This window comes from Grampus griseus (assembly GCF_964374135.1).
Source record: "Grampus griseus genome assembly, chromosome: 5".
Classification (NCBI taxonomy): Eukaryota; Metazoa; Chordata; class Mammalia; order Artiodactyla; family Delphinidae; genus Grampus; species Grampus griseus.
This window is the reverse complement of record NC_138998.1, coordinates 24,813,226-24,837,715: the sequence shown is the minus strand read 5'-3', so window position 1 is coordinate 24,837,715 and position 24,490 is coordinate 24,813,226. Positions and strand designations below refer to the sequence as shown.

Here is a 24,490-nt window from a genome sequence, read left to right as displayed (position 1 = left end):
TTTAAGCCCTGGTCTGGGAAGATCCCACATGCTGTGGAGCAACTAAGCCCATGTGCCACAACTACTGAGCCTGCGCTCTAGAGCCCGTGAGCCACAACTATTGAGCCCGTGTGCCACAACTACTGAAGCCTGTGCGCCTAGAGCCCGTGCTCTGCACCAAGAGAAGCCACCACAATGAGAAGCCCGTGCACTGCAATGAAGAGTGGCCTCCACTCACCACAACTAGAGAAAGCCCACATATAGCAACAAAGACCCAATGCAGCCAAAAAAAAAAAAAAAAAGAAAAGTGTTGGAAAGGATGTGGAGAGACTGGAACACTTGTATACTGCTGATGGGAATGTAAAACAGTGCAGCCACTGCGGAAAACAGTTTCACAGTTCCTCAAAAAGTTAAACAGAGAACTGCCAAACAGCCTGGCAATTCCACTCCTAAGTATGTAACCAAAGAACTGGAAACAAGTAATCAAACAAATATTTATAGACCTATGCTCATAATAGCACTATTCACAATAGCAAAAAGGTGGAAAGAAGCCATATGTCCAACAGATGAATGCACGAACAAAAGGTGGTATATCCATACAATGAAATATTTGGCCATAAAAAGAAGTAAGTATTGACATATACTACAATATGTATGAACCCCCTAAACATGCTAAGTAAAAGAAGCCAGACACAAAAGGTCACATATTATGTGACTCTATTTATATGAAACATCCAGAATAGGTAAATCCAGAAAGAGAAAATAGAGATTGATAGGGAGGGGCATTCAGTGAGCCTTTTCAGTCTAAAGTAGGGGTTGGCAAACTATGGTAACGGGCTAAATCCAGACTGCCTCCTATTCTTATAAATAAAATTTACTGGAACACAGTCAATCATTTATTTAATATCTATGGCTGCTTTTGTGATATAACAACAGAGTTGAGAAGTTGTGACAAAAACTGTAAAGTCTACAAAGCCTAAAGTATTTAGTATTTGGCCTTTACAGAAAAAGTGTGCTGATTCCTGATATGAAGATGCAATCATTCTTCACCTGAGGGATATTTTCTTGTCTCCTTTCCATTTCCTCTTTCTAGAACTCCTCTCAGCTACATATCAGAAATTCTGACTATACTATTTTCATCTCTTTGTGTACTATGTGCTGAAGAAATTCCTTAGCTTGATCTTTTAGCCCACTGATTCACTTTTCAGTATGCCCATATTACTATTCAGACCATCTACTGAGCTCATTATAGAAATCATAATTTTATTTTCGTATATGTGTTTATACAAAAATATATGTATTATATAATATACACTATATATAGTTAAATAACATTATTATATATACATATATTTTATATAGCTAAATTAAAATTATGGTGAAAAAACCAGATATGTTCCCTACCCTTATGGAGCCTACTATCTATGAAAAGAGTCTTAAAGTAACCACATTCATAAATTTATTATTATGATTCTATTTATATGCGATAAAAGAAAATTCAGAATGATGTGAGCTATGACAGGGGTATCTAACTTACACTATTGGGAGGCCAAAAATGCTCTTCTCCCCCTGACAGCTGTGTTCATCTCCTTTTATGTTGGATAGCTTTTCATGGTCTTTTTACATATTTCCTGTTTAATCATCTTTGAATAAGGATATTATGGCCTGGTATTAGCTCCTATAATTGTAGAAGAGGTGTCTCCTTGAGTTCCCATTTATCAATGGATGCTACTACAGTATGAACAGGAGGGCTGACTGATATACATTTATAACACCATTTCACGTGCCACTGCCAGTTTCTATTATTCTGTTTTGGTTTAGGGAATTCTAGTGTTTGGATGAAAAAGGAGAGGTACTGTTAGGGTGGGATCATGGGACACAAAGCACCCTGAAAATTAGCATTCCAAGGAGAGTTAGCTTCTTCTTTACTTAGCTGGTATAGACCTTGCATTTCTGAATTCAGAGCATAAGGGACTTGGGTGTAGGGAGGAGGGGAGTAGGGAGGAGGGAAGGGTGAAGAACAAAGGAGAGTATGCCCTCCTATTTTTATTAGTTACATGTGGCCAAGAAATTCAATGGCCTTATGGTTAGTGAAATTAACTCTCAAATTCAGGCAACTTATGAACTGTGTATTCCTAGTGTAAGTGATTATGTCTTTTCTTTTTTTTTTGTACATCATGAAGTATTTTAGTGACAAACTGGGCAAGGCTCTAACTGCTGCTAACCAGATTTTATTTTAAATTAGAACTCATTACTTTTTTAGACCATAAAATGAAGATGCAGTCAGTATTCAGAGTAATCACACTAAGTGGAAAATAAGTTAAAAAATAAGTACATTAGACCACCACATTCTAGTTCAATGACATTAAATACTATTTATGACACTCACTATTCTGAAATTCCTTGTACTTCTTTTGTCCAGTTAGATTGTTCTTTGTCTCCAAGATGGACCACTTTAGAGGGTGGTGCAGTTCTTCCCAAATAAAGCTTCTGTGTTCCTGCAGGTTCTTCCAAGTAAAACCTTAAAAATTAAAATTATATTACCCGCAAATTTGTGGTTTAATATAGAGTTCTAGTAGTGTGAGTCTTCAAAGTGAAAAGATTTCTACATGGTATAACGGCAAAACCCCAAAAAACAAAAAGCCTCCTTTTTAAAAACTGTAATATGAATTTCAGAACAAACACTTGTAAAAAATTTTAATCAAAATTTAAAGCAAATTATTATTCTTTCTCTACAAGAAATTAAACTAAATACATAATAAAAATATAAAATTTTAAAGAATTAATACTCTCAAATTCAATAAAGTAGTTTTTTTTTTTTTTTTTTTGCGGTACGCGGGCCTCTCACTGTTGTGGCCTCTCCCGTTGAGGAGCACAGGCTCCGGACGCGCAGGCTCAGCGGCCATGGCTCACAGGCCTAGCCGCTCCGCGGCATGTGGGATCTTCCCGGACCGAGGCACGAACCCGTGTCCCCTGCATCGGCAGGTGGACTCTCAAGCACTGCGCCACCAGGGAAGCCCCAATAAAGAAGTTTTGCTAAAAAAGTTTAACTTGATTCTAATCAAGCCATTATACCTAACTCCCAGTTTACAGGAAACATGTGGGATGGAGGACCAACTTAAATGACACTAAGAGGAAACAACTAGGTAAATTCAGAATTCTAAAAAATAACTGGCTTGGACTTTAAGAAAAAAGGCAGGGAAGTAAGTTTAGCCAGGTCCTAGGATATAAAATCAACATACAGAAATCAACTACATTTCTATATACTGGCTGGGGAAACTGAAATTGAAAACATAATACTATCTATAGTTGCTCCAAAAAGTTTTAAATACTTAGGTAGGTATAAATCTAACAAAACATATACAGGTTCAGTATGCTGAGGAAACAAAATAGTGATAAAAGAAATCAAAGATTAAAATAAATGGAGAGATAAATGGAGCTTCATTTATCCATTTGGATCAGAAGACTCAACATAGTAAAGATGTCAAATCTCCACAAATTATAAGTTTAGTACAATTCCTATCAAAATTTCTCAAAGATTTTTATAAATATAAAAAAAATTATTCTAAACTATATATAGAAAGGCAAAGGACCAAAAATAGTTAAAACAATTTTGGAAAAAAAAAAAAAAGTAAGGAATCGCTCTACCTAAGGTTAAGACTTACTACATAGCTACAGTAACAAGACAATGTGGTGTAGGCATAAAAATAGACATAGAGGCAAATGCAACAACACAGAGAACCCACAAGTAGACCCATACAAATATGCTCAACTTATTTTTGACATAGGTGTAAAAGCAAACTAATGGAGGAAGGAGAGTTTTTTCAACAAATAGTACTCGAGTTAATTCAATATTCATAGGTAAACATATGAAACTTGACCCAAACCTCATACCTTATATAAAAATTAATTCAAAATGGATCATGGATTTAAATGTAAAAGGAGAAGGTAAAACTATAAAACTTTTTGGAGAAAATCTTCTTTGGGACCTAGGGCTAGGTCAAGAGTTCTTAGACCAAAAGCACGATCCATAAAACTAAAAACTGATAACTGGACTTCATCAAAAAGGCAGGGGAACTGAATTTTGATGATTAAAAAAGAATGTTCAATACCAGTTCATACTGGTACTGACTTCTCATCAACAAAATTACGCAACAAAACACAACTGAGATACGTTTGCAGAGACCTAAGGAAAAAGGATTAGGCCTCTAACTCTAAACCTATGCATGAGAAAAACAACCAAAAAAACCTTTTGGATATGTAATAACTCAGAAAACATTAACATCCTCATATTTTCTCCGAAAAAAAAATTACTTTAGAAAGTTCTAGACATGAAAAATAACAAAAGAACAAGATATCAGACCAAGTAAAAGATGACAAAGAATAGCTTGTCTAAATAATCACTGATAAAATGATTGTGAACTTGAATAAAATGTTAAGAAATTATTTTTAGAATAGAAGATACGTGTTTTTTAATATATTATTTAAATGAAACCTGGGAAAGGCATGGAAAAGGTAAGGTTACATATGCTATTTATTCTTGTCAGAAAGAAATATATTTGCTAATTTATATAATGATAACTGGTAGAAAAGAATTAGGATATAGAACCTCCAAGCTATTGAAAAGAAAAGAAGGCAAAAGGGAAAAAATAATATATGCATCTAAAATATGCATCTCAACATTATAAAGCAACTATACTCCAATAAAATTTAATTTAAAAAATAAAATAAAATACTAATAAAAAATATGCATCTCAAGGTATGTACAATAAACTGTCAATAGTGATTGAACCTGGAGTGGTATGATTAGAGGACTTTCATTTTCACTATAGAGTGTAAATATTTTACAAATATTATATCAGTTAAAATGTATGAATAAAAGCCAACAAATAGCAAAGCACATATAAACTTTAAAAATTATAAATAAAATCTTACTTAGTTTCTCCATCTGATACACCAACAACTCTAGCTTCTTCAAGATGAGGCCAATTAACAAAGAGAGACTTCCCAAGCACTGATGAAGCTATATTTTCTACACTCTTAAAGTAAAAACAGAAAAGTTCATTCATGTTTTAGGTCCAAGAGAGAATTTTACAGAGGCAAAATTAAATAATTAAAACTGGCTTGTGTTTATAACAGTGTACTTAAAATCTATAAAAACCATGCCTTAATAATTAAAACAGATATAAAATATTATTTGATGGCTCAGGCCAATTATTCCCTATTAGTAACTGCTCTTCTCAGCTTTATTCCCACTTAATTATTCCATCAACTTGAATTCAATTTTTAAAATTTCTCTTCTCTAAGTTGTGCCTTTATTGCCAACTACTCTCTGTCTTTCTAGTACATTTTCCAGGATTCCTGTTCTTTTAGATTTTTTCCCTTTCCTTTAAGTTTATTTATTTTTATTTAAAAATTTTTTTTGGCCATGTCATGCGGCATGCAGGATCTTAGTTCCCTGACCAGGGATTGAACCCTAGCCCCCTGCAGTGGAAGCGTGGAGTCTTAACCACTGGACCACCAGAGAAGTCTTCCTTCTTAAAAAAAATTTTTTTTTCAGTTGTTTTTACTTATCTGCCTTTCTTTATTCTTTAATTTATTATGAATCTGTATAAGTTTACCAACTTTACCTTCCCCTCTGCCAATCTCTTCTTATTAGGAGGGAACTATGACCAACTTAAAAGTAATTTTCTGCAGTATAAACATCTCAACACTAGGAAGCTTGCCTCCTCATTTGTTCAGCAGCACTGGCAGTTATTAGTGAAGGATGGCCCACTGATTTTAATCCTAAATGAAATTACTTGGCGAGAAAACAGGTTTCAGTAAAATCAAACAGAAGAACACTGACCTATAATGTGAGTATTACTGTTCACAATAATAGCCAACATCAGTAGAAATAATGTTCAGCAAGAAACCTAGGTTCTTAGTTCTGCTGCTAACTAGCTGAGTGAATGTCCCTTTCCCAATCTCCATTTAAGTTTTTTAATTTGTAAAATTAATGAGCTGGATTAGCTGCCTCACAAAATTCCATCCAGTTGTAAAATTCTATGATTCTATTATTCTCATGATTATCAGCTTATTTTTCTCATGGAAACTGAGAAAAGTGAAAAGAACAGCATAGATGTCTAGAAAAGGGCTATTATTATTTCATATCAAATAATCAGATAGCATAAAACAGAATCTAAAATATGTAATTCATTTCAGTTTGTGGTTGGTATAATTAAATAAGAACACTAGACTTATTTCAAGTTAGAAACTATGGGTCCAAAATTGGGTTCTGCCTCTCTTCAGCTATGGACTCTTAGGCAAATCCTTTAATCCCACTGAGTCTCAGTTTTCTTTTATGAGAAGAAGTTATAACATCTACCTCACAATATTTATTTAAGGATAAAATAATATACACAAAAGCTTTTTTAAACTATAAAACACTGCACAGTTGGCCCTCTGTATCCATGGGTTCCACATCTGCAGATTAAACCAACTACTGATGGAGAATATTTAAAAAAACAAAAAGAAAAAACTCCAGAAAGTTTCAACAAATGCTGGCAACTATTTACATAGCATTTACATTGTATTTACAATTATTTATATTGTATTAAGTATTATAAGTAAAAGAGATGATCTAAAGTATAAGGCAGGATGTGTGTAGGTCATATGCAAATATTACACCATTTTATATAAGAGACTTGAGCATCCACAGATTTTGGTATCAGTGGGGAGTCCTGGAACCAATGTCCCATGGATACTGAGGGACAACTGTATAAATATTCTGTATGAAATAATACCTTAAGTACAAATTCTTAAAAGGAAACATTATTATTATTATTACTGTTGGTCAGACAACAACTTTGTGGTAGAAACTGAAGTTGAAATATAAATTTTGATTCACATTTTTTCTTTTCATTATGCTTAATCATTATTAGCAAATACTTCTTTAACAAATAGAGATGACTATTTTTAGACTTTTGGGGGTAACTTTTTATTTTATTTACTATATTTAGACATCTCTTACAGTGAACATATAAAAGAATGACTATTCTGATAAATAAAACAAGTTTCAACATTAGAACTAGGCTCCCTTAATTATCCTTTTCCCTTCTTTCCTAGATTAATCCTTTCCCCGTAAGCCCTAGAGGCAATCCACTTCACATCCTTTCCCTCTACAGTGCCTTTAAGACCTCCTTTCTTCTTTAGCTCTACCTCTCTTCTTTTGTACGGATTTGCTAAATGAGCTGCCTCTTCTTTACCTACAGTTATGTTTCTAGCCCTCTTTTCAATGATAAACTTCTTAACCAAGGGCTTAAGACTTGCTACCTCGACTTCCCACCTAACGAGTCCCGGATTAGTACTTAGGAATTGGACTTCTGCCTCCAACAACCTATGGGAATGGAATCCTCAAAGTCCAGTAATGATGCCCAAAGGACAAACTCACAGACCTTATTTTAGTTTTCACTCTTCTTGAACTGTATGTACCATCTACTCCATGCTTCTGTGACACTACTAAACATGGGAATTATTCTCTTTCTTCTCTGAACACTATGTAACTTTTACTGGTTCCTTTTCCACCCTTTCCACCCATGGGTACTTCCTCATGCTGGGGCCTTGAACCCTGAGAATCCCCTTTCTTCAAGGAAATGAGCCCCGAGGCCCCAGCCATCACTTCCTTGCCAACGCCCTACATATCCCTATTGCTTTACAAGCTCTAGCTCCAGGTATTCAACTGTGTATAAGTTGCCTTTCTTTTTTAATTAATTAATTAAATTATTTATTTATTTTTTCATTTATTTTTTTCGGTACGCGGGCCTCTCACTTTTGTGGCCTCTCCCGTTGCGGAGCACAGGCTCCGGATGCTCAGCGGCCATGGCCCACGGGCCCAGCCGCTCCGCGGCATGTGGGATCTTCCCGGACTGGGGCACGAACCTGCGTCCCCTGCATCGGCAGGCGGACTCTCAACCACTGCCCCACCAGGGAAGCCCATAAGTTGCCTTTCTTGACTGAAGTTTTTCATCTGAACCACAGAACACAAAAAACAATTTGACTATGTATCTCCCCAATTCTTCCAAGGATGGTACATAACTAGTACCATTCTAAATGCACAAAAGGTAAATTAATCTATTATAAACGAACGGATGACTTAGGGCAAGAGGGCTTAAAACTCTTGTGGAACTCTGTTGAGAAAGGCTGAAAGGGCGGCTCAAGTTAAATGTCCTAGCACCAACTTGAAATTCTATTACTGATAATTAATCCCCTCAAGCCAGTGCCTCTCCCATTTTAACTTCTTTATTCCAATAAACAGTAATTGTTTTTCAGTTAATTAGTCTGATATCTAAGAGTGATTCATATTTAATATTTTCTTTTTCTTTTCATCCCCTATTTTTGAACAAATGATGAAACTTGTGAATTTTATTTAGTCCTGTTCATCTAGATCTATTACCACTTCCACAGTTTATGTCCTTATTGTCTAAGGCTTCTATAACCACAACCTCAACTTGCAGGCTTTTCCATTTTCTTCCATTTTTTTGTATGCACTTTAGTCTACTATATTGCCACCAAATTAATCTTTATGAAAATACCAATTTCAAGATAACAGTCATGAAAAATAAGTCCAAACTCCTTAGCCTGGTATTCAAGGTCCTCCATAATCTGGCCTCAATCTGTTTTTTCAACCTTATTGTCTATTATTTCCCAATATAAGTCCTCTGATTCAGTCAGGTTTATCTATTCCTTCTCCTCAAATACATCACATTTACTCTAAAAAAAGAAAAAGTATTAAAAAAAATTCAGACCTACAAAAAGGTTAAAAAAAATAAGATAATGTATCACATTTATTTTTTACTATAACTCCCAGCTCATGTTATTCTTTTCAACTGGAATACCTTTCCCCTCCTTTTTCCTCTTTGTGATAATCTTTCTTTTAGCACCCAGCTCAAGCTTATTTTCATTTACAGATCTGTACTTAATCTTTAGCTCACACAGCTCATCTCCTCTTCAAATTCCTACAGCATTTTTTTTGCTCATTATGTCACAATTATATATGTCCTTTAATTTGTGTAAATGTTTCTTTACTTTACCCTTATTTCCTGTGAACTTCTGGAGTTACTACATGTTATACCACTTTGGAAAACACGTTGCAGCTAAAACAGTTTTATGCATAATAAGCACCTAAGAAATATATAATGAAGAAAATACTTACAAGTTCATCTGATTCTGCATTCACTAATATTTCCAACATCATGTTTTCTCCACGACTGCTTTGCTGGAATACTTGAACCCCACTTTTCTTCAAAAAAAACTTTAAAAGAAGTCATAGAATTTAATTTTAATTTTTTCTCCATTATCACTTCACATTCAATAAAGTGAAAAAATTTTATGAAAATAAATAGCCACTGACTTTGTGTTTGATGTGTTTCAAAGTAGGAAATCCACAGAAATATAATGCCTTTTGGTCAACCCTGGTTATTTTGTTTTTGCTTATGTCTACACGCCAAGCATCTAATGATATTATTCTATACCTAGAAAATAAATGGAGGCATTTAATTTAAAATTCATACATTGCAAGCAATCACAGGTTTTCAGCATTCCCTTCAGTATTTTGCCAGAGTCCTTCTTGCTTTTAACAGGAGAATTAACAATTCGTCCTTTAAGAGAAAGAAAATATAGAGCAGCAGATTCTTCGTTGGTATTGATCCAGACACAACCATGCCTGTAAGATACTGAGTGGACGTCCTCCCCATTAATTTAAAATATATATATAATATATTAAAAAAATAATATATATAAAATATATAAATTATATATGTATATATACATGATTTTTATACTAAAGGAACATACAAAACATACTACAAATCTCTATATCCTCCATGTTCCAAAACCCAGAATGGAAAATAAACATTTTATAATGTCTATTTCATCTTTCTCTTTGTTTTAACAAAAGGAAAAATCATAACTGAGAAACGTTTATCTGCAACACGACTGCCATCTAGATATTATTTGCAGAGAAGATGAGAGAAGAGAAAAAACAAGGAAGACATCTTAATGAAGAAGAGAAAGTAGAAATAGGTTTGAGGCAAGAAACAGAGGAGCTATTTTTTTTTTTTTTGCGGTACGCGGGCCTCTCACTGTTGTGGCCTCTCCTGTTGCGGAGCACAGGCTCCGGACGCACAGGCTCAGCGGCCATGGCTCACGGGCCCAGCCGCTCCGCGGCATGTGGGATCTTCCCAGACAGGAGCACGAACCCGTGTCCTCTGCATCGGCAGGCGGACTCTCAACCACTGCACCACCAGGGAAGCCCCCAGAGGAGCTCTTTTATTTCTTGTTCTCCTTCTTTCCAGTTGGGTGGTTGGGGAGTATAAGAGGTAAAGTCATAGCATGTCAAATAATGCTGAGAGCAGACACTGGCAATGGAAACAAAAATTCATAGAACTTCTTGAGGGAGAGAACAGATATATACAGGGGCAGGGCAACTTTAACAGAAGACGAAAACAGAGAAGCAGAATTGGACCAAAGCAGAGAACTATAGAAACAACTGTGAGAGAGAGAGAGAGAAAGAGAGAGATGCTATGATTCTTGGCAAGTTGCATGTAATTCATTATCAATTGACTACAACTGTCATAAATTATTTGTTAATTCTCCAAGTAGATATTCAAAAGCTTGCTTTTTTTTTTTTTTGAGCTCTCTGTTGTTGAAAAATTACCAAACAACATTACCTGGCGCAGCATCGTCCTATGGCAGGGAACTTTTCTGGCCATGGAGAGGGGTACGTGAACTCTGTCTCGCTATCATACCAGCACATTAGGCACTCACTATGTTGGTTTCTTTTCCTCTCTTCTTTTTTCAGGGAGTGGTTGCATGTCTCCATGGCTTCCAACAATCGCTTCTGAATATAAAGATTGGAGAGAGGGGTTAAAAATACAAAAAGTCTGTAATCTCAACATACAGAATAAATATTTTCCCTAGGAATACAGAATTACTATTTGTGTTCTTGAAAAACAAAAATCTTAACTAATACAATTCTTTTCCATTTCATTAAATGAAAAACAGATGTGCTATTCTTGTTTCAAAGGGCCCTAGAATATTGCTTGTCACTACAAATTCCTCTGAAACTATCACTCTAACAGCAATCACTAACGTGTGGATAAAATCAGCAGAAAATCAAAATTTAAATATGAATTGATCGTAATTATAATTTATCTTAATTCACTGCTCATTGATCTCTTACTTTACAAATTGTACAATGGTATAGGTATGTTCATCTTTCCAATTATCTTTTGTATTTAACATAATTCCAATCAAATCACAATGGTTTAAAATACTTCTTTTTAAAGGACAAAATGATGTTAGCGTTCATATTGGAAGGATGAATGTGTGAGCTGCACAAAGTTACCAGGAACTTGTCTTACCAGATCCTATCACTTTTTATAAAACTACCTGTAAGCAAAACATTTAAGTATTGACACCACAAGAGACCCACAGACCAGAAGAACAAAACAGAGTTCAAAAACAAATCCAAATCTACGTCAAACATGGTATTTCAGATATTTAAATAACGCTTTTGTCATAACTAGCTATCCAGCTGGGAGAGAAAGCACATATATTTTCCAATATCATACCGTATATAAAAGCAAGTATCAGAGTAATGAGACAACAAAAATAATGGGAAAAAATCTAGGAGATTATTGATAATTTGGAGTGAAAAACTCTTAAATAAGGCAGGAAAAAGCTGAACAGCTTTAAGGAAAAAGACATTTTTCAAGTAAAAGAAAATGTATGTGATAAAAGATGTCACAAAAAAATCAACAGGCAAATGCCACACTGGGGAAAAATATTCCTAATATAAAAAGAGTTGTTCAAAATCAAAGAAAGAAAATGAGGAAAAGGATATAGACAGACAATTTACAAAAGAGAAAATGCAAAAGACAAACATACATCAAAATATACTTAAATTAGGAATCAGGGAAAAATAAATTTGAATGAATGGCATTCTTTATCATCAGTAGACTTTATCATCAAAATTAAATAAAGCAATAATATTCAGGACTAGAAAAGCAGAGAAGTAGGCACTTAAATATTGCTGGTGTAAATTAGACCAGTCTTCTTGAAAAAGACGACTGGTAATATTCATTAAAACAAAAAATACACATTCCCATTAACCAAGCATTCCTGCTTTGGGGATTCTACCTTATAAAAATAAAATCTCTGATATATAAGAATGCATTAACAACAACAGAAAAGAATGCATTAACAAACAAACAAACAAAAAGAATACATAAACACACAAGTCCTTTTTTCATAGCATGTGTACAGTGGCAAAAAACATTAAGATTCATAAGAATTTACAGAATTAGTATGGTGTGTTCCCATGTACCTTTCAATGATAACATCTTACAGCCACAGTACATCATCAAAACCAGGAAATTGACACTGGTACATCACTACTACAGATTTATTCGGATTTCACTAGTTTTTATATCTAAATTTTGTGTGTGTATACAGTACTATGGAATTTTTATCATATGTAGAGGTTCATGTAACCACCACTAAAACTGGAATACAGAACTGTCACATCATCATAAAGAAACCCCTTCATGTTATCCCTTTATAGTCACACCCTATCTCCAACCCTAACCCCTAACAACCACTGATGTGTTTTATATTACAATAATTTTGTCATTTCAAAAATATTATATAAATGGAACTATATAAAACCTTCCAAGATTGACTTTTTCACTCAAATGAACTTTTTTCCATCTGTTGTTTATATCAATAGTTCTTTTTATTGCTGAGTAGTATGCCTTTATATGGATGTACTACAGTTTTTTTACTCACTCACCCATTGAAGGATATTCAAATTTTTTCCAGTTTGGGGTTATCACAAATAAGTTGCTCTGAACATTAGTGTACAGGTTTTTTCAACATATATAGCCAGCTGTTTCAGCACCAATTGTTGAAAAGCTTTTTCTTTACCCATTGAATAGCTTTGATGTCTTAATTGAAAATTTATTAACTGGACAAGTATAGATCTATGTTTGGACTCAATTCTGTTCCACTGATCTGCCTATTGCCATGTAAATAACATACTCCCTTGATTACTTTAGCTTCATGGTAAGTCATGAAATCAGAGAATGAAAGTCTTCCAGTATTGTTTTTCTTCCTATAGATTGCTTTGGCTACTCTAGATCCTCTGCAATTTCATAAAGACTTTAGGATTTCTGATTTCTACACAAAAATCTGCTGGCCTTTTCATTGGGATTATGTTGAGTCCAAAGATCAATTTGGGAAGAGGGTACATCTTAACAATACTAAATCTTCTATTCCTTGAACATGGTATGTCCCTCCATTTATTTAGGTTTCTGTATCTCAACACTATTGTAGTATTCAGTGTGCATGCTGTTAAATTTGTAACTGTGTATTTTATATATCTTAATGCTATTGAAAGCAGAATAAAAATCTTTTTATTTAAAAAAATTTATATTTTCCAATTGTTTACTACTAATATATAGAAACAATTGAATTTTGTATAGATTTTATACAGATTTTGTATAGATTTTCTGTGACCCTGCTAAATTTCCTTATTGGTTAGAGTATCTTTTTGAAGATTGCTTAGAATTTTTTATATATGTAATAGTGCTATGTGCATATAAAAACAATTTTTCTTCTTCCTTTCTAATTTGCATGCCTTTATTTCTTTTCCTTGACTTAATACACTGGACTTCCAGTACAGTAATAGAATTGGTTAGAATAAACATCCTTGTCTTACTCTTGATTTTACAGAGAAAACATTCAAAATTTTACTATTAAGTATATTGTTAGCAAGTTTTTTTAAGATGCACTTTATCTGGTTGAGGAAGTGTCATCTTATTTCTAGTACTGTATGTTGAGCATTTTTATTAAAATTGGATGTTGAATACTGATAGTGTGGTAAATCACATCGCAAATCAACACTGTTTCTAAAATAAATGACATTTGGTTATGAGTATTATCCTTCTAACATATTATTGGATCCCATCTGGCTTTATTTTGTTAAACGTTTTTGCATTTACTTTTAGGAAGGATATTAGCAAGTAATTTTCTTTTCTTGTAACATCATTTACTATGGGTATCTGCATCATGCTGGTCTAATATATTGGGAAGTGATTATTCCTATTCTATGTTCTCAAAGTTTGTGTAAAATTAGTATTATTTCTTCCTTGAATGCTTGCTAGAATTCACAAGTCAAGACATCTGAACCTAGAATTTTCTTTGTGAGAAGATTTTAAATCATGAAACTAAATGTCTTTAAAAGATATAGGACTACTCAGATTTTTACATGTTTTTTGGTCAGTTTTGCTAAACTGTGTCTTTAAAGAACTGTGTTCATTTCACTTAGGTTGCTGAATTCGTTGTCATAAAATTGTTCACAATATCCCTTACGGATTCTTTTAATAGCTGTAGAATTTATAGGACACCTCTTCTTTCATTCCAAATATTGGCAATTTATGTGTTCTCCCCTCGTGCTCTGGCTTTTCTCAGCCTTTCTTGATCTGTCTAGCTAGGATTTATCAATTTTATTAATCTTTTCAGAGGACCAACTTTTGGTTTCATTGATTTTTCTCTATTGTTTGCTCATTTTCCATAGATTTCTGCTATTTTTATTTCCTTCATTCTGCTTAGTTTGGATTTAAATTGCTCTTGTTTTTCTAGCTTCTTATGGTAGGAAGCTTAATTTATTTTAAAATGTCTTATTGCTTAGGATAAGCATCTAGAACCTTAAGTCTCCCTTTAAGCCTTGCTTTAGCTTTATCGTAGATTACGATACGTGTTCTCATTATCATTCAGATAAAGTATTTTCAAATATCCCTTTTAATTTCTTTAATCTATGGATTATTTACAAGTGTGTTATTTAATTTCAAAATATCTGTAAGTTTCCCAGAGAGTTGTTACTGATTTTAAATTTAATTCCATGTGGTCAGAGAACATTCTCTTTATGATTTAAACCCTTTTAAATTTATTCAGACTTTTTTTTTTTTTTTTTGCAGTACGCGGGCCTCTCACTGTTGTGGCCTCTCCCGTTGCGGAGCACAGGCTCGACGCGCAGGCTCAGCGGCCATGGCTCACGGGCCCAGCCGCTCTGAGGCATGTGGGATCTTCCCGGACCGGGGCACGAACCCGTGAACCCTGCATCGGCAGGCGGACTCCCAACCACTGTGCCACCAGGGAAGCCCCAGACATGTTTTATGTCTCACCAAATAATCTTGGTGAATGTTCTTTCACTTAAAAATGTGTATTCTTTAGTTGTTGGGCACAGTGTTCTACATATATTAATGAAGTTGAGTAGGTTTACAGTGTTATTCAAGCCTTTCATTTCTGGTAATGCTCCTTGTTCTGAAGCCTACTTTGTCTACTATTAGTAAAGCAATGCCAGCTTTCTTATAATTAGCATACCTACAAGTTTTGATGCACATAATGAAGATGAGAGTAGTTAAAACTCATTAAAAAAACAAAAATGGTGATTAAAATCCACTGCTTATTAATTTATGTGAAATAATATCTGATTAAAATATACATGTATATATAACTATTTCATGCACTGACCTCATCAATAAAAGGTATTAGAACCACAGCTTCCCATTCCTGTTGCTTCCCATTTAGGTCAGTTTTAAAATCAGGTGGATAATATTCTATAATTGGCGAGTCTTCATCTGTCATCAAATGCTGTGAAAATATAAAATAGCGTAATAGAAATGTAACAACTAATATCAATGTAGCTTTTTGTTAATATATTTATAATATTTCCTCAATTGTAACAGTTTAAAATTTCTAAGCAAAGCAAAAGTAAATTTTCACATCTTAGATATGTTGTGATATACTTGTTATATTTTGATTTTCAAGTATGAGGCTTCTAATTTCACCACCATTCACCACTTTCCTGTTCCACTAAGCTAGTTATGTAGCAAAACTATCTTTACTCTGAATTTTATCATTTCTATCTTCTATTGTCTTTTCACTTTACAAGGCCTATCTAAATTGTTTTCCCATTCAGACTTCAGTTCATTTCACACACTCCATTTTTAACCTTAGGCAATTTATTTTCATGTCCTAATCAACTGATTTTATTAAGTTATATAAGAACTAAGATAATTTAAAAAGAAAAAAAGTCCTAAAATCCAAAATCTTTTTACTACCAATAGCAAAGATAAGAAGTTCAATATGACGTGTTTATCAGAGATTTTATAACAGAAGTAGATAAAGAAAGTTAAAGATGTCTTCTAGGAATAGAATATAGAAGATTATGATATAAAAAATTTAAAGAAATAGCATATTTCTCAAGGTCATATTCAAAGTATTTAATAATCAGCAAGTCATGAGCACAGAACAATCAAAACAGATGTGGCTATAAAAACCTGCATGGTTACTGGTCCAGAGTGGTTGAGTATCAATCCTTAATGTATGTGAAGGTAGGAAAAAACCATCAAAGAAACTTAAGAAAGAAAGGCCAGGGGCCAGGATGAAGGACAGGTTAAGTTTCAGAAAGATACAGAAGGAAGCCTGATACTGTTCAAGCAGTGAAGGCAGGTGTGTGTGTTTGTGTTTATATGTGTCTACTCCAGTTCCTTGTACGAGACCATGGAATTAGAAGAAGAGATTGATGCTCTAGAAGAACTAAATGAAGTTTACTCTCAGAATCAGCTTAGCAGGCTTGGCTTAATTTTGGTGACTCAATCACCCCTGAAATATCTTTTTCCTGTTACGTGAAATACGTTAACCAGAGAAAAGCCTTTTATTCCACAATTTGATAAATGAAATGCTTAAAATCCAAATATAAACGGAGGTAATACTTTTGTTGACATAAATAACTTATTAGAATCATCCGTATTCTAATAGGTAGAGGGTAAAAGAGAACTGAAATGAAATCTGTAAACGTTTGGACAAAGTAGATGACTTCGGATTTTGCCTATCTCAGTTTACTTTCATCAGTGCAGAGACAAATTGAAGATGTGCTTAAAGGTACTGAAAATAAAGAAGCTATGCTCTGAATGGCTTATGAAATTTGTTTGCCTTTTTAAAACAAAGCTAACTTGGGGACTTCCCTGGTGGCGCAGTGGTTAAGACTCCACGCTCCCAATGCAGGGGGCCCAGGTTTGATCCCTGGTCAGGGAACTAGATCCCACATGTATGCTGCAACTAAGAGTTCGCATGCCACAACTAAGGGGCCGGTGAGCCACAACTAAGGAGCCCACCTGCCGCAACTAAGGAGCCCACATGCTGAAACTAAGGAGCCCACAGGCTGCAACTACAACCCGGCACAACCAAATAAATAAAAATAAAATATAAAACAAAGCTAACTTTAAATCAAGCAACTACTTTTCAAGGGACTTGTTTAAGGAATCCTATATTTGAAACTGAATATAAATATATTTAGCTATTAAAGAAATTTGGGTATGATGTTTCTAAGTTTGCAGGAGGAGCTCCTAAATATTAAAAAGACCGTAAACACATTTAATTCTAAAACTCACCTGGTAGCATGTAGGAAGTAAATTTTTGCTAGCTGCTGGAAGTACAGCAAGAAGCTGTTCAAATGGCTTAAAAGGTTTTCCTAGTTCAAAATGGATTTTGAGTGTACTGATGTTGCGGATATCAGATAGGAAAGGTGCATAATGGTACGGATAAAACCTATAAAATAAAACTGAGTTTTAAACAATTGGCAATTTTATGAAACAGGTCAATAGTAAGTATATACTTCTCCATATTCTATTTTAACAACACATGGCAATAATTCTAAAGACAAAAAAATCATTCATAATTCTGCTACTTGAATACAAAAAATCAGCAATGTTGGAGATTTAGGTCATTTGATGGCAACAAATATTCTATTTCCTTAATTTTTTAAGTGCAGTTTCACACTCAAAATTTGGATGCATGCAAGGATATATATATTAATAATATATAAATATATATAATATATAATTTATTATTTATATATATAAATAAGATAATGGCTGTTCAGTTTCGAAAATGTTGACTGTGAGTCTTCCAAACAATAGATTCTTAGAATGAAGTAATGAGGTAGTCAGAAGACGTTCAGTTAGCTCATGTGGGCCTGAGCTTCTCTCATAAGGACAGAGGAAACAGTGAGTCTGAGCTCATATGGCTGTTACTGGTCAGTTCTAAGAACTTTTATCTTTGCATTAGTATATATATATTGTGTTTGTGGTAAGAATTAAACCACTTATCAATCATACACACCAACTATTTTTGTTTTTAATACCTTCCCATATTTAACTACAGAAAAAATATTTTTACAAAACTTGAAACATACAATTTTTAAAAAACTTTCAATGTTCTTAATGTTTGACTAAAGATACCAACAAAACAATGAAGAAATTTTTTTTTTTTTTTTTGCTGTACGCGGGCCTCTCACTGTTGTGCCTCTCCTGTTGCGGAGCACAGGCTCTGGACGCGCAGGCTCAGTGGCCATGGCTCATGGGCCTACGTGCTCCATGGCATGTGGGATCTTCCCAGACCAGGGCATGAACCCGTGTCCCCTGCATCGGCAGGCAGCCTCTCAACCACTGCGCCACCAGGGAAGCCCAAGAAATATTTTTATATTCCACAATTATGTCATACTTCAAAAGGGTGGGAAAGTTTAGGAGGCAGAATGGCATGTGAAACAAGGCAAAACGTATAGACTTTGGGAATCAGACAGCCTTGGACTTGATTCTTGGGTATATGTCATCTTGGAAAGATTACTTAACCTCTCTAATCCTCATCTGTAAAAGGCAGAGAACAATGCTTACTTTAAATAGTTGTGAGGATTATATGAGAACATGCTTTTCAAGTGCCTAGCCTTAACGCCTGGTAATATAATAGGGATAACTTATACTCACCCTCTTAAAAAATGGCAAATCAAGGATTTTTGTCATAGAATACTCTTCAGAGACGCCCTGAGAATCATGTTAGTTATTGCAAAGATTTCTAAAGGCTATTAGTGAGTGAAATCATGTGAAATTAATGCCACGTTATTTTGCACTCGTTTGTTTTGCTGTTGGTGCTTTAAAACAGAGCCTAGCAGGTGTTCTGAAAACAAAACAAAACAAGCTAGCTATCTCATCACTTAAAAGTCTCTGCTTTTCCCTGCAGCATATTTTGGCTTGTTATTTTTTCTATAACAAGTGGACGGTTTGGAAATGTAGATGGAACTTGCTGAAATAGGAAACAAGACAAATTATTATTATTTCCAGGAAAAGCAAGTAATTCCTTTCTCCTTTCTTCTTTACCCTTCCCAGTCTAACATTCATATAACCCATTCTTCAATAATTACTCCTGATAGAAAAATTTTTTCAAACACATAAAAATGTAGAGAAGAATATAATAAACAATCCCACTTAACCACTGCTCAGACCCATTAATTATCAAGACTTTGTCACACTTCATTCATTATAACAGAAAATTTTAAATCCTCAGATTAACAGAGAGCTTTTATTATGGGCCATCTGCTATAGTTGGAAGTATCTTTGTTATAAAAGGGTCTTTTTAAAGTATTTTCATATAAAAAAAGATTACCTGTATTTCATTTAAACTTGGCTGTATGCATCTTTTAAAAAATACTATCATAAACAGAAATAAAAAGAAAAGAGATTCTCAAATGAGCTTACAGTAGAATGAACCATTATAAAAGACAAAACTTTTTGTTTTTATTCCCTCACCAGCTCCAGGACTGAACTCCATGATAGTAATAATGCAAAATCCATTGTATTGCCTGAACATAACATGCAGCTTGATCAGCCAGAAAGTCACTGAAAATAGAAAAGAATATTTTCATTATAACATTATTTTTTGAAGACAGGCCATTGTGTTTAGAGCATATCTCCTGATATCACATTCTGCCTCACGTTTTATTTAATCAATGAATAAACCAAAAACTGCAATCAGAAAAACTCCAAAATATTATTTTTTAAAAATTCCATCATGCCGGATTAAAGGTTTGCCTTATAGTTTTCCTAAACCAACCATCAGAATACTTAAACATGCTGTGCATATTTATTCAGTGAATGTACTGTGCCTTTGGTTTAAAGTTTGAGGAATTATTTAATGAAACTTTCTATAATGTGGCACTACCAATGCCTTAAATATTCAGGGTGTGACGAGAGATAGGGATGGGAATCTTCTTTATTTGGGAGGATGCCTGAGAGAATCACAGGAGGAAATCAGAAGATCTTAAAATCTAGTTATAGAGCTAGAACACACTTTGAAAAGTGCGATATCCACTGAACAATATTCCCTCTAATCCCTTTTTCTCAAAAACCATCATTTAAGGTAAAATAATCACACACACAATACACACGCACACACACACACACACACACATGCGCATACACACACACACACACACACAGAGCAAAAAAGAGCACTCTAGGTTAAACCCCAAAGTGGCTATAAACCTTGTTAGTGTCTGTTACCAAAATTCAGGTAGAGATACACTTAGATATTCTCGATCAACATTATTTCTGGGAACTACGCTTTTTTTTAAAAAAATAAATTTATTTATTTTATTTATCGATTTTTGGCTCTGTTGGGTCTTTGTTGCTGCACACAGGCTTTCTCTAGTCGCGGCGAGCGGGGGCTACTCTTCTTTGCGGTGCGCAGGCTTCTTATGGTGGTGGTTTCTCTCGTTGTGGAGCATGGGCTCTAGGCACGTGGGCTTCAGTAGTTGTGGCACGTGGGCTCAATAGTTGTGGCTCACGGGCTCTAGAGCACAGGCTCAGTAGTTGTGGCGCCTGGGCTTAGTTGCTCCGTGGCATGTGGGATCTTCCCAGACCAGGGATCAAACCTGTGTCCCCTGCATTGGCAGGCAGATTCTCAACCACTGGGCCACCAGAGAAGCCTTTTTTTTTTTTTAAATTTATTTATTTTTGGCTGTGTTGGGTCTTCATTGCTGCTCGCAGGTTTTCCCTAAGTGAGGCGAGCGGGGGCTACTCTTCATTGTGGTGCACGGGCTTCTCATTGCAGTGGCTTCTCCTGTTGCAGAGCATGGGCTCTAGGCGTGCGGGCTTCAGTAGATGTGGTGCGTGGGCTCAGTAGCTGTGGCTCATGGGCTCTAGAGAGCAGGCTCAGTAGTTGTGGCGCACGGGCTTAGTTGCTCCACGGCATGTGGGATATTCCCGGACCAGGGCTCGAACCCATGTCTCCTGCATTGGCAGGCAGATTCTTAACCACTGTGCCACCAGGGAAGTCTTGGGAGCTATGCTTTTTAAAATGAAATGCATTACTTTTTTATTATAAAAGAAATATTTCCTCATTACTGAAAATACAGATAATGACAAAAAGCATTTTTATCACCTTATAGCAATCACTATTATGTTTTGGTATTTTTTTCAATCTCTTTTCTATGCCCAGGTTTTTTTTGTTTTAAGTATTAATGAGAGGATACTGTGCATTATGATTTTTGTATCCTGCTTTTAAAATTTGTACTTAATGATATACTGAAAGTATCTTTCTGAATTGTTATGAACTTCCCATAAGTACCAGTTTAACAGTTCCGCATATTCTGGAAATACTGGAAATGGCAGAGATAGTGACTGTAATGAGGAGGAGGTGGAGACAATTATGATGAACATTCTTACTGGACATGTACATCGTTTCTAATTTTTTACTTTTAAAAAACTTTGTAATAAACTTCCTTGTGTATAAAGATCTTCTGTGTTTAACTTTATATTTTTAAGGTATTTTAACAATTAGAATTATTGGGTCAAAGGGATGACTATTTTAAAGGCTTCTGGATATGTAGTTTCCAAAATAATTTTACCAATTTATATTTCCACCAGTAATTAAGGGAAGAAATCTACTACCACTCCTGGACCAACACTGAATATAACAACTTAAAAAGATTTGCTTATTTACTAGGCAAACAAATAGTATCTCATTTTCATAAGTCTATATTTTACTATATAAAAGGAAAAAGAAATAGAACAGAAGACTAGTTTCCTATCAAATTAAGCATTTAATGTCAACTGCATGTACTACAGTTCTATCTAACTGTAATCAAGGAAATATAAGAACAAAGGGAAAAAGGATTAAAAGCATAACTATTTTAAATATGTTATTTCTCAAGTCTCAGAAGTCCTACTTGCTAATGTAATAAGGGTACATAGCATTTCATGAAACTCTTATTTCACTTATAGAAAAGCAGCCTCATCTGGTGGTTAGGCATGGGCTCTGGAGCCAGACTGCTTGTGTTTAAATCCTGGCTCTGCCACTCACTACCTATGCATGTCACTTCGAGCAAATCACTTAAATCTCTCATTCCTTAATTTCCTCTACTTTAAGGTAATAATAATTCTACTTATCTTAAAGAATTATTGTGAGAATTACAAGTTAACATTTTCATGTTATATATATATATATTTATATGTTTATATTATTAAAATATAAATGAGTTAATATTTTTCAAATGTTTAGAATAGTGCCTGGCACTTGGTAAGCACTTTATAAGTGTTTGTTAATTAAAATAAATAAAATACGAATATATGTAATTCATACTGTGGGCTGTAGTTTAGAAGTGTGGACCCCCATTCTAGAGGTCAAGTTGTTAAGGAACTTTTGTACTAGTTATTAACCTGGGGCTGAGCCAGGTGCCCTTTGAGATAAGTGTGATGTGAGCTTTAGAAGATAGGAAGCAAAACACTAACCATTTTCTATTTGGCAATTTTTATCATAGGACCCTTGAACAATGCAGGAGTTAGGGGCACCAACCCTCTGTGTAGTAGAAAATCCACCTATAACTAGTCGGCTCTCTGTATCTGCGATTCCGCATCTGTGGATTCAACCAGTCGTGGATTCAACCAATTGTGAATCACGTAGTACTGCATTAAGTATTTAGTAAAAACAGTCCGTATATAAGTGGACCTGTGCAGTTCAAACCCGTGTTGTTCAAAGGTCAACTGCATAATACATGTCAATTAATGTTACCTTGTCCAAAACGGTACTAGTTGAAAGGCTTACAATAATTTATGAAAACAAAAAATCCTTTCCACCCATTACCATAACTATCAAAATTATGTCGTTTTCACTGCAAAGTCTAATTTTTTTCTACTTTAAAGTAAAAGCATTGGCAAAAACGTACTCAGAAACTACGTCAACTCCCATCTTTGTCATGTAATATGTTCTTTTATATTGTCTAAACTCGGTTTCAAACAAGTCATCATCTTCAGTCTCATCTTCTAAATTGTCTAGAAAAAAGACAGAAAGACAGTGGCTGACAATTACGAATATTCTGTTTTTACATCTAATGCTTTGATAAATACATATCAAAGCAGATGCTTATAAACTATCATAGACATCTATTTCATCCAATATTACTGAATTAGTACTAATAAAGGAAAGATGTAACAACTATTCTGTCAAAAAAAATTGCATATATTAAAATACATAGTTTGTACTCACCCTTAGAAGTTACCACTTCTTCTCCATTTTTGTCTAAAGCAGCCCAACATATTGAGTTTTCCTGGCCCTATACAAATTATAAATCAATATAAAATTAAGGCAGGATATACTTTAAGGTGAGACATTTAACAGGAAGATTTAAAAAATACTAAAGATAACTGAATGATCCTTAAGTGACACACTGCAAAAGTCTGTTTTAAAAATATTCCTCAAATGCTGTGTAAATGCTTTTGGTTTTATATCACTGTTTCCTGAAGCTATAAATCTTTATTATGTAGAACTTAACATTCAGACCCCTCAATGATAAATAACAAGTAATGTTCACCAATATAAAAGATAAATATATTTAATTATATATGTGTTCCAAAAACAAAACACTTCAAGAATATTTCATTTACTTAGAGAAAAGTACACAATCAATATCAAATTCTTTCAACTTTAACATTTTTATATGTCAAATTCTGGGCTATTGTTAACACAATCTGTTTGTTTATGATTGAATCCAATAACTACAAACATTACCTATTTTTTTGGGATCTCTGGATCCCATCATTCCTATGACTCTACCAGCCACTTCTAAATTTTCTTCCATGTAACTCATCTGCTTTTCTAAAGTTCTTCCATTTCATCACATCCTTCATATCCTGCCCATCTATTCTTCCTCCTTGTGATTTCATCCTTTCTCTCCTCTACTTCTAACTGCCTATCAACTGCCAGTGCCTCTCATTAGTTCTTCCTACTCCCTTATTCCCAATTTCCTTTTCTTCATCCAAGCTAGGGCCTCTGCCAATTTCCTGCGTCTGGGCTGTTTCTCCAGGTCCTTTCAATCTACCAGTGTCTCTAATGTTAACTACACACCCCTGGATGACTGGTGAAGCTTAAGGACTGAGCTGAGGTGGGCGGAGTCATGGATTATTGATATTTAAGTTTGTGGGTACGGGTCCCCCAAAAGTTGCAGAGCCTGTTTTATTAAGACAAGAAACAGAGTAGAATGCAGACTGACTACTGCTAAGCTCCACTGAGGAAAAGTTAAGCAATTAGAAAGACTGCACTAAAGAAAATCAGGACAGTTGCCCTTCCTGGAGCAAGA

The 24,490-nt window shown here is 34.5% G+C and overlaps 1 protein-coding gene across 2 annotated transcripts in view; it reads right to left on the bottom strand.

The window, feature by feature from the left end:
- XRN1 (5'-3' exoribonuclease 1) overlaps positions 1-24,490 on the bottom strand; it is a 101,051-nt gene that overhangs the window by 56,823 nt on the left and 19,738 nt on the right. For both annotated transcript variants that reach the window (XM_082654226.1, XM_082654227.1), the window contains exons 11-20: positions 23,401-23,467; positions 23,081-23,186; positions 19,665-19,754; positions 17,475-17,631; positions 15,553-15,672; positions 10,689-10,858; positions 9,371-9,491; positions 9,173-9,271; positions 4,915-5,018; positions 2,369-2,500 (exon numbers count right to left, since the gene is read on the bottom strand). In XM_082654226.1, coding sequence (XP_082510352.1) covers positions 2,369-2,500; positions 4,915-5,018; positions 9,173-9,271; positions 9,371-9,491; positions 10,689-10,858; positions 15,553-15,672; positions 17,475-17,631; positions 19,665-19,754; positions 23,081-23,186; positions 23,401-23,467 — 1,166 coding nt within the window. The remainder of the gene's footprint in view (positions 1-2,368; positions 2,501-4,914; positions 5,019-9,172; positions 9,272-9,370; positions 9,492-10,688; positions 10,859-15,552; positions 15,673-17,474; positions 17,632-19,664; positions 19,755-23,080; positions 23,187-23,400; positions 23,468-24,490) is intronic.